At 40.1% G+C, this 16,649-nt stretch overlaps 1 protein-coding gene and 2 non-coding genes across 10 annotated transcripts in view; 1 reads left to right on the top strand and 2 right to left on the bottom strand.

Moving 5' to 3' along the window:
• Window positions 1–312: 312 nt before the first annotated feature.
• The window catches only part of GMEB1 (glucocorticoid modulatory element binding protein 1), a 36,493-nt gene continuing 20,156 nt past the window's right edge, over window positions 313–16,649 (bottom strand). For all 8 annotated transcript variants that reach the window (XM_058304783.2, XM_058304780.2, XM_058304784.2 and 5 more), the window contains exons 6-10: window positions 13,335–13,492; window positions 11,573–11,704; window positions 10,599–10,736; window positions 7,544–7,666; window positions 313–4,428 (exon numbers count right to left, since the gene is read on the bottom strand). In XM_058304783.2, coding sequence (XP_058160766.1) covers window positions 3,728–4,428; window positions 7,544–7,666; window positions 10,599–10,736; window positions 11,573–11,704; window positions 13,335–13,492 — 1,252 coding nt within the window. In that variant the 3' untranslated portion in view covers window positions 313–3,727. The remainder of the gene's footprint in view (window positions 4,429–7,543; window positions 7,667–10,598; window positions 10,737–11,572; window positions 11,705–13,334; window positions 13,493–16,649) is intronic.
• LOC111763491 (U6 spliceosomal RNA) lies at window positions 6,853–6,959 on the bottom strand. Its single transcript, XR_002796354.1, has one exon. It is a non-coding gene; the product is annotated as a U6 spliceosomal RNA (small nuclear RNA).
• On the top strand, window positions 7,249–7,307 carry LOC111763503 (U7 small nuclear RNA). The gene has a single exon (XR_002796366.1). It is a non-coding gene; the product is annotated as a U7 small nuclear RNA (small nuclear RNA).

Below are 16,649 nucleotides of genomic sequence, written 5' to 3' on the forward strand. Positions count from 1 at the left end.
TTTCAGAATTCTTTGATGTTTCTACATCCTTGATAGTATTAAAACCTGGACCCTTTATAACTAAATAATGACCTCGTAATTCCATATTTCATTCTTGATTTTTACTCTTTATAATTAAATGTTACCAGAACTCCCCACCATAGACTTATCCTTAGTACCTTTCATGAAATGGGATAAAATGCTACCACTAAAGGGTGTCAGAACCCCCTAAACTGGTTATTAATTTTCAAGGTATCTGATTTAACATTGGTCTTCCTTCCCTAATAGGGACAGAAGTATGAATGAAAACTTCATATAAAGTGGCTCTGAATCTTTAATATTCAAGTCTATTCATTTTTTACTTCAGAATGACTGTGTGTGGAAGGGTGGGGCGGGGGTGGTCATGAGAGCCTGGAAACTGAGAAGGGGAAGAAAACAAGGTAGGGGCCAAACAAGGACATGGTCAAGAAACAGCTATAGAGTAGACTCTGTGGCCTTTGTGGAAACCACATGGCAGGAAGATTTTGTGGCATTTACCCACTACCAGCTAGACTTCAGTCCCACAATGAATTCAACACTGGGTCCCATCCAATGGAAAATCAGAGAAGCCAGAGCATGACCCAGTGGGGCATTCTCAGGAAAAACTCCCAATGCTACTGACTCTGCCTGGCTCGGCAGGCAGAAGCAGCAGGAGACGAAGGACTTTTCTTTCTTTTGTATAAATAAGCTCTTACCTGAAAATGTAGTAGTAAAAAAATAGGCAAAAACAGTCTCTTAAATCAGTTTAGATAAATACCTTCTTCAGGAAGAACTCCCATATTCCCTGACTCTACCCCACCCCAACTGGATTTGGTGCTTGACCTCGTTTACTCAGCTCCCAGGCAATAGCTCTATCACTGCGCATACCCTATGATGATGATCTATTTCAGAGTCTCTTTACGAGAGAAGAGGGTTCTTACCTTTTTGTGCATTTAGTAGTCTGCAGAAACCTATGGTCTAATTCTCAATGTTTTTGAATGCATTAAATAAAACACACAGTATTACACAGGAAACCAGTCACATTGAAGTATAGTTCTTAACTCCAGAGAACTTTTGGAGTATATGAACCCTTTGAGTGCAGAACTTCATTCTTAAACTGCCAGTGCCTAGCACAAAGCTTGGCACATAGATGGTAACATCAATGTTTATTTAATGAATGAATAGAAAGTTAAATGACTGCTGGCAAGACAGCTTCAGGAGTGGTTCATTGTAACTGCTCATGCACATACCGATGGCTTGCACATGTCTCATCCTGTCTGAGATCACCTAGACCAGGGCTATGTGGGGACCCACACTCAACAACAGTGCCACAGCATCCAGTTATAATGACAGGCTAGTGGAAGATCAGTAAAACAACAAAGCTCATGTATTTGCACCCACTAGAATATTCAGAGAGTGAAAGTAAACTGGCCCTGTCTTCAGAAGGTGGAACTCTCTTGAGTTTGGAAGTACGATGTTCACCCTACTTTAAAACACTAACAGCTTTGACAGAGGAAAGAAAGAAACCTGAGTGGGTGTGCAGGTTTTCTCTGGGGCTCCTCTCCTGTCCCAAATTGGTCCTGTCATCTCTGAGAAAGTGAAAAGTGTCCCTAAAAACCACAATGAAGGTGAGATATATCTTTCCAGGTTCAAGTAGTAGTTCCAATCTTAGACAGAATTTTTCTTTTTGTTTATGTACCAAAAGAAAACCTAAAGAAGCAGGAAATAAAAGTCACTTATATCACTAAAGATATATAAAAGATCAAAGGTTTGTCCTAAGCTGATTGTTAAGTCTATTCAATATTTTGAAAAGAAAAATAAAACCCCATACAATTTTAAAGTTGGAAACCACAACTGTATATGGGGTTCAGAAATCTCATCCTTAAGGCTTTTAAGCTTAACCCTCCCGAAGTAGAGGGCTTCTCTGGCTTTATACAGCCATCTGAGAGCTGGCAGAAAACAGTTTTCACTTGCCTGACCAGGTTTCCAACATCTATGGCAGAAACATGGCTTCAAGAGGTGTCTTCTTAAAAACAAAAAACAAAACAAAACAAAAAACTACAGGTCAAAGTTTTGCTTTTAATTAAAAAAGAAAAATCTTCCCACTCCTAAGATGTGTGCTTTCTTTTAAACCTATTTTTCCTTTACATTGTCTGCAGTTTCCCTATATTTTCCCTAGTGCAGTAAACAATGCAATCAAATAAAGAAAAACTAGGGTCAACTCTAGTCCCAAACACTGAAGTGGGTCAAAGAGAGGGAATCACAGCATATAAATGGCCCAGCTCTAAATATACAAACAAGTTTTAAAAAAGGAAACAAAATAAACCCCCTACCCCCCAAAGACATTATTATTGACATTTCTGGTACATTTCCTATAAAATAATAATTGCAGACAATGTTTCTTTCCCAGGGAGTCCAGCTCGCTTAGGAGGAGACATCTACTCAGTGCCTCAGGAAAGACTGAGGGTGTTGGATTTCCCCCACCAAACCTAAGGTTTTTTTGTTTTGTTTTGTTTTGTGTTATGAGCTCAATATCTCACAGAAACATCTGTGGTATAAATGATATAAATGAATCTAAAAGGGGATGAAGGCAGGGAGGTGCCTGTCACTGTTCTCCCAATCAACCAAAAAACTGAAAAGCATGGTATCCAGGAGACAGAGTAGAGTCATTAAGAGTAGAGGGATGGAGGGCAGAACAAGAGGAAGCACCAAATGAGTGGCTGTTTTGGTTTCAAAGCCAAAAAGGACCCTATCAAAAATGGCAGCTGGTCTGGATGAGGAGTCATGCAATAAAAATGATAGCCTTAGAGCCCACCCCCATGACAGCCACAATCCAAGAACCAGAGTAATTTTTACCACATCACACACAGTTTGCAAATGAATGGACAGATCCCAATTTTGGAAGTTAAGTGCTTTGATAAGGGGATGGGGGTGGGGTGGGGTGGGGTGGAGGTGAGCTACCACCTTCAGTCCCAAAGCACAGCTGTGGCATTTCTGGATTCCTATTTCTGCCAAGCCACAGGCCCGCTGCTGCCACTTGCTCTGTGGAGATGTACCCTTCTTTCACTCATCACCTGCTTCTCCTCAAAACTGGCACCCATGGTTACCCATGGTGGTAAACTTTATAGATCTTAAGAGGTTCAGTCACAGTTTTGGAAGATAATTTCCTTGCCCCATACTTGCCAAAATACTTCCCTTTTTAAGCTGCTGTTGGTATGCCATCTTCCCCTCAAGCAGAGATCAACTTCCTTTTGTTTAAGAGTCTGCATTGGTCCTGGAGGGCCCTTCCCAAGATACAAAATAAAGTACCCTTCTGCATCCACATCTGAGTGGGTTGCCTTCCAGTGCCAGATCTGTGTTCCAGAATTTGGTCAATGCACCTTCACAAAAATAAAATGACATGCATACATAGACAAACTAGCCAGGGAAGAGCTTTCTGGACAGGGATTCTGGTTATCTTGATGCCTCCCCTAAAGGAAATAGCTTTCTTGGTGTAAGAGGATTAGAACATTGAGTGACCTACTCTCAACTTCTGGAAGCACAGCTTGTTTTGTCCATTTTTCAATGAGGGGATAGGAGGGACCCAATTATTTTCAGGTATAACAAGAAGATTTTGCTGAAGAAAAAAAAAAAAAGATCCTATGTGGTAGAAATGAATGGGACAATGATAAAATAAACAAATAATTAAAATTCCAAACCAAAACATATCTCCTGGCCCCAAGATCCCCAGTTAATCCTCCAAGACCACAATCTCCACATTGTGGACTTGATGCTGGTGTTCTTCCATTTCAGCCACAACTTTCTCCTCAGTCCTCAGCTCTGTCTCCAAGATGACTGCTTTGCCCTCAGTATCCTCAGCCTCTGGGTCTGGGGCTGGGTCAATCTCAATGATGGTCTGCCCATCCTCTGAGGTGCTTTCAACAGCCTGGATTGCTGAGGTCAGACCAGACTCCATGGCCACCAACTCCATAGGGCTCACCATAGTGGTCATGTTGCCCAGGGTACTCCCATCCTGCATGGCTGTGGAGCTTAGCAGTGCCAAGCTAGACGAAGGGTGGATGGTCACTGTGTCTGGTGAGCTGCTTTTGGCAGAGGAGACCACGGTGGCATAGCGGAAGAGCTGAGGGCCAGAAGGCAGTGTGTGGACAGTCACAGGGCTAGAGCCCTGGCTGAGGGTGGCCACTGGAATATTGCCCATGGAAAAAGACTGACCCACTGGGGTGATGGTGATGGGTGAGATGACTGTGAACTGAGGCTGCTGGACAGGAGGAGAAGGGCTCAGGACAGTGGTGGAGGCTGGCCGCTGGAGCCGGGGCCTTTTTGGAGGCTTAGGAGTGCTCACAGGCATCAGTACCACATTTTGAACTGTCTGGGATTTCAGCCTGTGATCCTGAGCTTGCTTCTTCTGCTCTTCCAACTGCCGTTCCAAGTCTATGGAAAAAAAGACAGACTTTGTGTGGAGGGAAGAATAATCTTGGGAACATTAAACTGGGAGTTAGGAGACCTGGAGTTGTGTCCCGGTTTTGTCACTTTGTAGCCTCAGGCAAGTCACTTCATTGTTTGCAAAATGAAGAAAAAAATCCCTCCAGTAATCGCATTACATTTTGTGATTATAGGCAGGATAACAGTTCAGAATCTTTCAGGCTATGATCCTACTATTAGTCAATCCTAAAGCTCCTCTGGCATTTTGTCATTTTTCACCAAAATATAAACCAAAGAAGCCACCAGTTGGTCTTGCAGCTTGAATATGCCCTGCCTGGGTCTACAGAACAGACCAAAAAGAAGGAAATTAGGAATATCTGCACAATCCTTTTGGAACTTCCAGGGACCTACAAAAGAGCTAAACCAGCCACTCAGAAATACAGTGATTCCCAAATTGTCCCTCAAGGCAGAATCACCCTATTGCATGGCTAGAAAACTGCTGGTGACCCAAATGGCCTCAGTCTCCCATCAGCCCAGAGAAGGCTTCAGAAAGTTTCAGAGGAAGTCCCTAAGAATTACAGAACTGAAAGAAACCTTAGAGTTCTAATTCATTCATTTTTAATGAGGACTCAGAAAGATAAAGTGACTTAGTTAAAGTTACAGTGCTGGGGCCAAGACAGAGGTCTTTTGACGGCCAACTTGGTGGTTTTCCACCATAAAATGCCAATCACTCTCCCTCTCTCCCAAGTATCCAATCCAACCTTACTGACCACTGGTAAGTCCAGTTTTAAAATGGAATTTCTCTATTACTTAGTACCTGATAAGGACCCCATAAATAACAGGTTATATCTGTAGAGCACTTTGTTCTCTCTAGAACACCAAGAACAAAAGTCAATTCCTAGCTTGGAATAAAAGGAGTCTGTAGGGACCAGGAATACCTTCAAACCTTATGAAATAATGCCTTTAAAGTTCTAAAATCCTGAATTTTTTTCTAACTTCAATAATAATCAAGGAAATGTAAACTTAAAGTGCCAATTAAATCTGCAATTTCAAAAAATTCTAAATCAGGGAATATTGTAAATAACAATGTCCAAGTTGATGTGCTCAAACTGGTTGCAAAAATTGGTATAGTACTGGAAATTTGACAACAGGTGACAAAAATCCATTAAAAAAGTATCAGTACCGTTTAATTACAAGCTTAGTCCTGAGTAGTTTAAGGACATAAAAAGAAAAAGTTATATTCATCTAAGTCACCAGAACATTATATAAGGTACTGAAGAAAGTTTAGAATATTTAAATGCCCTCTGTAGAAAGTCTAGGTAAGCTACCATGTAGCAATTTTGGATATTATTAATACATCATAGTGAAAAATAGCAGAAAATAAAACCTTATGTATATTATAATTAAAAATTATCTAAAAAAAATATGGACAAGGAACCAGATGCCCATATTTCTAACAAAAACTTTTTTTTTAATGGCTTAAAGTTTCAAGGCACTGGATCAGGAGAAATGAGACAGAATTCTACTCCAAGTTTTGCTGCCAAGTAGTGATATAGCCTCAGGCAAAGCATTAATTCTCTCTGTGCCTTTACTGGGGTATCTGTAAAATAAGGATAATAGCCATCCCAGCATTCTTGAGAAGATCATATGTGACAAGGTAACTCTGAGAGTACTAGGTAAAATTGAGTCTAAAATATGAACTGGGTATACAAATAAATTTCAAACAACCTAAATTGTCCTTTTCTTAAGAAATCCTCTTTCCTTTTGGCTTCATGACAGACTGAATATATTCTGCATTATTCAAATGCTGATAATACATACCTCTCATTTGTTTTATATCTTTTACTTTCTTACCTCTTCCAGAAGCTTCTCTTGATTCTGTCCAGGTATAAGTGGTTACTCTCTTTGTTCTTCCATCATACCCTTTATATGCTTCTGTCAAAAAACTTACTATTTTTTGCACTTATTTGTTTCTAGGTCTGCTTCCCTCTTGAGTCCTCTTTTTTTTTTTTTCTTTTTTTTTCTTTTCTTTTTTTTTAAATTATTTATTTGTTTTTTTTTAAATTACATTATGAAAAATATGAGGTCCCATTCAACCCCACCGCCCCCGCCCCCCACTCCCCCCACAGAAACACTCTCTCCCATCATCATGACACATCCATTGCACCTGGTAAGTTCATCTCTGAGCATCACTGCACCCCATAGTCAATGGTCCACTTCATAGCCCACACTCTCTCACGTTCCATCCAGTGGGCCCTGGGGGGATCTACAGTGTCCCGTAATTGTCCGTGAAGCACTATCCAGGACAACTCCACGTCCCGAAAACGCCTCCACATCTCATCTCTTCCTCCCGTTCCCCACACCCAGCAGCCCCCATGGCTACCGTTCCCACACCCATTCCACATTTTCTCTGTGGACATTGGATTGGTTGTGAAAAATATGGAACGCTTCACGAATTTGCGTGTCATCCTTGCGCAGGGGCCATGCTAATCTTCTCTGTATCGTTCCAATTTTAGTATATGTGCTGCCGAAGTGAGCACTCTTGAGTCCTCTTAAAGACCATGAAAGGACTGAGGCGATCTTATTTAACTTTATATTTCTAAAACCTAGTTTGGAGACTAGCACAAAGTAAGTACTTAATAAAAAGAGTTAAATTACCCATGTTCTCATAATTTCTGATTCCCAAATAATGGAGAAGTTTCTAAATATACATCCAACAAAAGGGGCAGTATCAATAACAAAGACAAAGGTCAATTTGTTTCTTCTGCCACCAGCACTACTGTATTAATGGAGCAATTCTGCAGACATCTTAATCATCAAAAATGATACAGATGTTACAGCTCTTTTAGAATTTGTCTAGTAGGTCTGGCTTTAGCCAGAAGACCCTAAAAAAAAAGATACAGACATGATGCTTGCTTCTTTCCTTTTTACTTCGTGTCCCCTTTACTTCCCACCACTCCACTTCACCTGTGGCTATGAATAAAGAAAAAGCAAAATCTGATGCTATATTAATTTAAAAAAAAAACAAACAAGAAAAGCCAGACCCAAGAAGTCAACAAGGAAATGCCAATTCTTAAGGATATCAGCAAAATATTACCTAAGAGGGATGAAAAAGAATACATACCTGACAGAGTATAGAGAAACTGCTCTTCTCCCTGCTCTATTTGGTTCCTTCTGTTGTCCAAAACCTTCTTGACTGTATCCATTAGGCCAAATGTATGTGCTACATTGTTGAGAACAGCGGCATCTATTTAAAACAAAAGACATGTCTGTCAAGTTAAAACAGAAATGTTCCACCAACTCTGTTGTACTACTTAAAAATATGAAACAACCCACAAATGACAGAACTTTCTTAATTTCATTTATTTTATTATAATTAATTTTGATATAGTTGTAATATCTTTGTAAATATTTCCATTTAAATAAATACAAAAATCAGGGAAAAAATTGTGCATCTGGTTATAGGTTCTGATTTTTTATTTAGAAAACACAGTCACTGTACTAGATAGAGCTAAGTATGAACCTCAGTTTTACTACTTCCCATCATAGTGATTTGGAACAAGGGAATCAGACAAGCAAGTCATTTCACGCCTCAGTTTTCTCATTTGATACAAACGGGATTAAAAATACTCTGAAAGACAGATATGAAGATTAGAAGTGTTACACATGGGGGCTAGCAGGCAGTATTATCATTATTTTTCTGTTTCTCTTTCCAAGAGTCTTCTTGAAAGAGTTGTCAGTATTTGCTGTCGTGGCTTCCTTAACTCTACATCTACAATCTTCTAGTCATCTCATCCAGTTTCATGATTGTAAAGAACCATGAACATGCTGAGAATTCTCATATGGAGATCTCTAGCGCTGACCTCTTCCTTGTTCATATATCTGTATATATGAGTGACATCTCATCTCCACTTGAAGTTCTCATAGGCATCTGCAGCAGTTTGGCATTCCAAAAATAGTTACTGGATTATGTTTATAAACTGATCTGTCAGAGGGATCACTTCTAATTGATTAAATTATGATTAGGACTTTGATTGGGCCACATCAGTACGGCGTTAACTCCCCACCCCTTGGTGGATAGGGACTCACTGAGAAAAGACATGACAAAAGACAGAGTTGGGAGTTTTTGAGCTGGAGACCGGGAAGTAAACACACAGGAGAAGAGAGGAATAGAGACGGCTCCCTAGATGTTGGCAGAAGCCCAGGGGAGAGAGACAGAGACATTTGCATGCTAGTCTACAGCTGGCCTTGTGGAGGAAGCACAGCAGCTGAGCCCAGAGAGAAACGGAGCCCTGGGAAGAGAGGAACCCAGAAGCCTGAACTCTTGGCAGGTGTTGGCAGCCATCTTGTACCAACATGTGGCAAAAGACTTTGGAGAGAAAAATAACTTATGCTATGGCCTGGTAACTGTTAAGCTTCTACCCCAAATAAATACCCTTTATAAAAGCCAACAGATTTCTGGTATTTTGCATCACACCCCTTTGGCTGACAATACAGCATCTTAATCTAACAAGTCAAAAACCAATTTGACTTCTTTAAAACTGTTCCTCCCCTAGTGGTCTTCATCTCCCCTAACTGGCATCACCACTCACTACGCAGACCATAAATTTACTAGTCACCCTGGATTTCTTTCTTTCTCTTTCACCCTATACCTAATCCATCAACAAGACTTGTCATTCCACATTCAAAACACATTCCCCAAATGATCTTTTCTTCCCAGATCTACCACTACCACTCTATCCTCACTTGCCAGGACTTAATTCCTTCAACTGGTCTTCTCTCTACTTTTGCTCCATATAGTCTATTTGCCACACAGTAACCAGAGTGACCTTTTAAAAATACACATCTCATCACTTCAGGCTCAAAATCACTATGATGGTTTATGATCACCTCAGAATAAAACCTAGAGTTCAAGGTTTACATGAACTATCCCCTCTCTTCCTCTCCAAACTCACCACCTATCACCCTCCCCATAGCTTACTCTACTGCAGCTGCACTGGTATTCCTGTAATTCTTTGAACCTACCAGGCTCATGCCCACTCCTAGCTTATCAAATAGCAAGTTCCTTCAATTCAAATCTCTGCTCAAATGTCACCTCCCTAGAGAGGCTCTCCTTGACCAAACTATCTAAACAGTCACCCCTGTGTTCTCAATTATTTGCCTTTTTTTTTTTTACTACAAACATGCATACTTTTAAATTTTAAAAAAGATTTTGCTGTAAAGTTATTTAAGTATATGGTACATTATGTATGGGTTATAAAGAAGTAACAAAACAACACATCTAAGTAAGCTTATGAAGTCTCATCATAAACCCCAATTATATCAGATGATCAAATATCCTTTAACATTCTGCACAGCAGCAAGCACCCAGTGAATATTCAAATACAGCAAAATATTCAGCTATAAGTGAACACAAGGGAAGCGGACGTGGCTCAACTGATAAAGCATCCATCTACCATATGGAGGGTCCAGGGCTCGAGCCCCAGGGCCTCCTGACCCATGTGGTGAGCTGGCCCATGTGCAGGGCTGCTGCCACAAGCAAGGAGAGCCATGCCACGCAAGGGCACCCCTGCGTAGGGGTCCCCCACGTGGAAGGAGTGTGTACTGCAAGAAAAGCCGCCCCGCATGAATAAAAACCACAGCCCGCCTATGAGTGGTGCCGCATACATGGCAAACTGATGCAGCAAGATGATGCAACAAAAGACGCAGTTTCCCAGTGCTGCAGGATAATGCAAGCGGACGCAGAAGAACACACAGCAAATGGACAGACAACAGAGGGGAAGGGGAGAGGAATAAATTTTTAAAAAATAAATCTCTAAAAAAAACCCTCTTGTTTAAAAATAAATAAATAAGTGAACACAAGAGTTCTGGAAGCCTTTGACTAATAGAATATGAGAATAATCTAAACCAGGTGGATTTCTCCAATTCTCCTCTACATAAATTGCTTTCTGACATGATTTATAAAGCCAAAAATTACCTGTGGAAAAAGCATGGCCACACTTGAGTTCAAAACCCAGTTATGAACCTTGGACAAGTAACTGAATTTTATGAGCCTTAGTGTCCTCTGTAAAATGGAAATATAATACCCATACCTCAAGACTGTCATGAGGCTAACAGGACCTGCCTACAGTTGTGAGTGTTCAATAAATGACCACTGTTGTCAGGATTAACACATTTACCTGTGACCTGGAAGGGAGTCTGGATGAGCCGCTGCTGAACTCCCCTGAGTAGTTCCTCAATTTCCTTTTGTATATTGCAGACAACTTCTTCCATCAGCCCTACATCAGCTATTCCTTTCCAGAACATCAAAGTGTCCTCTAGCACATGAGAAACAATAGAGAAGGTAAATGAGGGGTGCTAAATAGATACTTAAGTATATTTTCTACAACTTTATATTCAAAATTATTTCACTTCCAAACTATTTCCTGTTAGGCCATTTCTGAGAAAAGAGAAGGAGCTTTTGGAAATCCAGTTGCCTTCCTGAGTTGATGCCTAATTATTTGGCCGCTTCAACAACATAGGGGCTTGGGATAATTGCTTCAGTTTGTCATGTCCTCAATTTGTTATGGCCCTGGCTGAAAGGAACAAGCACCTTCCTTCAATAAGCCCTAAACTTAATAACAAAAAAGTTGAATAGGTGGGGCTATAAATTCCTTGTGGGCATAGGCTAAATCTTTTCATCTACGTATCTAGAATCTAGCAACAGTGCAAACTAAAAATAGATACCAATAAATATTTGCTAAATTAATGAATGCATGGAGGATGATGTCCAAGAACCTCTTCTGGTCCCCTCTAAGAAAATCGTTGGTCACCATCCTCTGACTCTGACACCACCTGCTACCTAACTTTTTCTTCTAACATTTTGCTGCTTGATTTATCTAAGAAATGTGCCAAAGTTGGAAGTAGTTTGGTAGGATGAGAAGCATGAACTAAAGAGCTAAATTCATGTCTTTAGTTCATTTGACTTTGCAGGGACATTATATGGATTAAAATAAATATGTTTGTAGCTATAATTAGTACTAACGTGCATGAAAAAAAAACCAGCAAAAGTAATTAGAGGTCTTCTACATCCATAATCATAATGGTGATATGGGTCACAAAACTCTACAAGATATACTGAAGTTGTACATATCTAAGCCCCATAGGAAAGTACCTGAAATTTCCTCTGTATCTTTCTTCACACCCTCCTCTGTGGCCATGGTGACAGCAGCAGTGAGAGCTGAGTTCCATTCCAGCCCTGCCTCTTCCATGCTCTCCTCCGAGATGGCAATCTGTGTGATGCTACCTAAAAGCAGTCCATTGGAGGAGATGCCAGTGAATTTAATGAAAAGTAATAGCTATCCTCTACCTTATACCGACACCACTGAGCCTGTGATATTTTACCATTCTGGCCACTTGCCAGCAGATACATACTTTAAAAACCAGAATCATAGGTAAGTCAGAATGAATATTAGGTTTTCTACAGAGAATCTGCCTTTCAAAAGAAAATGCTTTCTTCTTACTCTGAACAGAAAATGAAAACTAACATAAAATCATGAAAGGGCAATTTGCTTCCTGAGCAGGTATATTTTTTATAAAGACTGACGTAGGCATGATTGTCAGGCTACCTGCCCCAGGTAAACTGAATGTGAGGACAGCCTGGAATAATTTAAGAGAAATGTACAGGGTTTCACCAAAAGCCCTGCTCCAAGCACATTTGCCACTAAGCATCTAGAATATCTGAAGATGCTATAGCCTATTTATCAGCCTATCTAAGAAAAAGCAAGAGAAATAATACAAAAAAAAAAAAAATCAGACAAAAGATCCATAAACAGTAGATTAACAGTGGGGGAAAAAACCTGTATATGAATTCTATATTAAAATTTTAAACAACAAAGAAATTGGGAAAAATCAAACTGATCTGAATAGAAGTATAGGCAAGTGTGGATGCTTCGTGATAGACATTATCAGTAATCAAAGGAGTAACAGCAACATTAATAATCAAGTAAAGGAGCTTTGGCCAAATAAAAAGGAACTAAACAATTTCACAGCATTTTTCACTTTTTAGGTTAAAGAATCAAGTGACCAAAAATTCAAACTGCTAGGTGTTTTATACTTTCCTGGAAGGAATTAAGTTCCCAAAGATTTAGCTTCTACTCACCCACTGGTCACTCATGGAACATTACAGCTGGCCAGAAGAAGCCTTGAAAGGTCCTTTTAAACACAGTACTTCTCTAACAATTTATATCCTTTACATTCTCATGAATCTGTCAAGCACATTTATAAATCTTCTGGCAGTAACTGAGACACATTCTATCCAGCTATGGTTAAGTGTCAAGCTGGACTAACTGAATCCTTAATGATCTTACATGTCTACATCTTTCCTGGACCGTAAATAGGAAGCCCTAGTAGTTCTAGTTCAAGCTCAACAGTATTGAAATGATGTGTTTGCCCATCCTGTCTCATTTATGAGGAAGCCTTAGTTTAGTCATCCGGACCCTTTCCAGGCAGAGCTCTTTGATCCTTACAGCAGGGATCATGCATACCTCTCAGTTCAACAGTTGAAAACTATTATTCTAATCTACCTTCCTGCCTGGGCCACCAGTAGCACAAAAGAGTCTAAATTCAACCCAGATATACCAAGTGACACCAAAGCAGACACCTGAATAAGTATTACAACTACAGAACCACATGTCTAGTGCTTACCACACATTGTAAGAAAGAAATAACGAAAGAGGTCTGGTCAATAGAACTCAACTGGCAAAAAATAAGAGGTCTGCTTCCAAAACATGGAATCCCACCCAAGTTCGCCATACCTTACAAAAATGTACATCAATACTCACAAGAATTGAAATTAAGGAACAAAAGGGAGAAATGAGGGGAAAAGTGCTGCTCAAAAAACACAGTGGGTTTTCAGGTGGTTTCCTACCCCCTACCATCAGCCGAAGTGGGTGTCTGCACCACACTTGTCTGCTGTCCTGGCACTGGAGCTCTTGCACTGCTGATCAGAAGATCGAATTTGGTGCTTCTGCAGGTATTGGAGCAGACTTTATCATGCTGGTAAAAATCAATCTGACCAGAGTCCATCATTTTCCTGTACAAAGGGAGAAAAGAAGTACCAGTTGAGCCTGCACTTCATCTAGAAGGCCTCGGAGGCAAACACTGCTGGGACTATTCTGTAGATCAGTGAAAGCCAATAGTATTAAGAGTCATTAGGAGGAAGTGGATTTGGCCCAATGGATTTGGCGTCCGTCTACCACATGGGAGGTCCAAGGTTCAAACCCAGGGCCTCCTGGCTCATGTGATGAGCTGGCCCACGTGCAGTGCTGATGAATGCAAGGAGTGCCGTGCCACGCAGGGGTGTCCCCCACGTAGCAGAGTCCCACGCTCAAGGAGTGCACCCCATAAGGAGAGCCACCCAGCATGAAAAAAAGTGCAGTCTGCCCAGGAATGGTGCTGCACACACGGAGAGCTGACACAGCAAGATGACGTAACAAAAAGAGACACAGATTCCAGGTGCCACTGAGAAGAATACAGGCGGACACAGAAGAACACGCAGCAAATGGACACAGAGAGCAAACAACTGGAGGGGGAGAAATAAATAAAAAAAATAAAATCTTTTTAAAAAAAAAGAGTCATTAGGGAGAAGTGGATGTGGCTCAACTGATAAGAGCATCCACCTACCATATAGAAGGTCCAGGGTTCAAACCCAGGGCCGCCTGGCCTGTGTGGTAAGCTGGCCCATGCGCAGTGCTGCCGCATGCAAGGAGTGCCATGCCACGCAGGGGTGTCCCCCGTGTAGGGGAGCCCCACGCGCAAGGAGTGCGCCCCACAAAGAGAGCTGCCCCGTGCAAAAAAGCGCAGCCCGCCCAGGAGTAGCACCACACACACATGGAGAGCTGGTGCAGCAAGATGACACAACAAAAAGAGACACAGATTCCCGGTGCCACCGAGAATGTAAGCAGACACAGAAGAACACACAGTGAATGAACACAAGAGAGCAGACAACGGGTGGGAAGGGGAAGAGAAATAAATAAAATAAACCTTAAAAAAAAAAAAGTCATTAGGTTGCAAAAATTCTAACTGGGGCTATACAATTTTCATTGGTCTGGCCTACATTTACCAATACTCCTTTTTCCTCCCTAGTATACTCATTATGGGAACTCTCTTGTATCTCCTGTCATCACTAATCTTATTGAAACCCATCCTAAAACAGGAAAAAACTAGTTCACATCTTCATACAACTGAGAAAATGCCACAGATGAATAACAGTTTTGTGGTAAGATTCTGATGTAATAGTATTCTTTTAGACCAGCAAAGTCAGTTGCCAATTTCAGAGATAAACATTGAGATTTATTTAAAATAGATAGATAGATAAACAACTCTCCTAAAATAAAAAACTAAGTTGAGGAAGCAGATGTGGCTTAAGCAGTAGAATGCCTGCTTCTCATAGGAGGTCCTGAGTTTGGTTCCCATACCTCCTAAAGAAAATGGAAACAAACAAGCGAAACAAATGTAAAAACCAACTCAGAGGGAAAAAACTAAAATAAATAAAAACCAACTCAGGGGAGCCAGTGTGGATCAGTGGCTGAGCACTGGCTTCCCAAATATGAGGTCCTGGGTTCAATCCCCAGTCCCTGTTACCTCAAAAAACAAACAAACAAAAAAAACTAAGTTGATTATACTAAACGTTCACTAGAAAATGTCACTATAACTGGCTCCACAAGTTTTTACTATGGACCACAAGCAAAAACATGGGTGTTTTAAATATAACAAACTATGTGTTATAATGTCATCTGGCTCTCACTAAAGATTTTTCAGGCATTCTGATTCCTCTTTAAATATGGGGAAAGGTAGTATATGCTGGTCTTTCTGGGCAAATAAAACAGACCAAAAATGAGAGTTAAAGGTATTCGTCCCCAATTTCATTCAACTACTGACTTCTGCATACAAATTGTCTGGAATAATTTTTTTGAAAATAATGTTTATGTGTCTCCAACTATAAATATAATATGTGAAGAAAAAATTTTAACATTTTCTATGGAAAATACAGAAAACTGCAAAGACAAATGCCCTTTAAAAAATATCCTGAAAGAAGAGTCTCTTTAACACATGTTGGGAAAACTGGATATCCTCATGTAAGAATGAAGGTGGACCCTTACCTCATACCATATATGAAATTAACTCAAAATGGATCAAGGACCTAACTATAAGAGCTAAAACCATAAAACCCTTAAAACATAACATAGGAGCAAATCAACATGACCTGGGGACTCAGCAATAGATTCCTAGATAGGACATCAAAACCATGAGCAATAAAAGATACAATAGATAAATTCAACTTCATCAAAATTTAAAACTTTTGTGCATTAAAGAACATTATCGAGAAAATAAAAAGACAAATTACAGAATGGGAGAAAATAGCTGTAAACCATACATCTAATAAGGGCTTAATATTCAGAATATATAAAAAACTTTCACAATGCAACAACAAAAACACAATCTAATTTTTAAAAGGGCTTGAATAGACACGTCTCCAAAGAAGATAAACAAATGGCCAATAAATATATGAAAAGATGCTCAATGTCATTAGCCATTAGAGAAATGCAAATCAAAGCCACAATGAGAGGAGTGGGTTTAGCTCAGTGGCAGTGATTGAGTGCCTACTTTGCATGCATGTTCAATCCCTGGTACCTCCTTAAAAAACAAAAACAAAAACAGAAGATAGTAAGTATTTGAGAGGACATAGGGAAATTGGAACTCTAATGCATGTTGGTGGGAATGTAAAATGGTGTAGCCACTGTAGAAAGCAATATGGTGGTTCCTAAGAAAGTTAAGTACAGAATTAGCATATTACCCAGCTAATTCTACTTCTGTGTATATATATCCAAAGAAAATGAAAACAAGGCCTCAAACAGATACATGTATGCCAATTAACATTCACAACAGCCAAAAGATAGAAACAGCCCAAGTGTCCATTAACAATGAATAAATAAACAAAATGAGGTACATATACAGAATGGAATATTCAGTCATGAGAAGGAATGAAGTTCTGAGACATGCTGCAACATGGAACTACCCTGAAAACATGCTCAGTGAAATAAGTAAGGGACATAAGGGCAAAGATCGCAATCCATTATGTGAGATATCTAGAAATAGTAAATTCACAAAAATATAAAGTAGATTAGAAGAAAGCAGATGTGGCTTAAGCAGTTGGGCACCCACCTACCACATGGGAGGTCCCGGGTTTG

Source organism: Dasypus novemcinctus, chromosome 9 (assembly GCF_030445035.2).
Source record: "Dasypus novemcinctus isolate mDasNov1 chromosome 9, mDasNov1.1.hap2, whole genome shotgun sequence".
Lineage (NCBI taxonomy): Eukaryota > Metazoa > Chordata > Mammalia > Cingulata > Dasypodidae > Dasypus > Dasypus novemcinctus.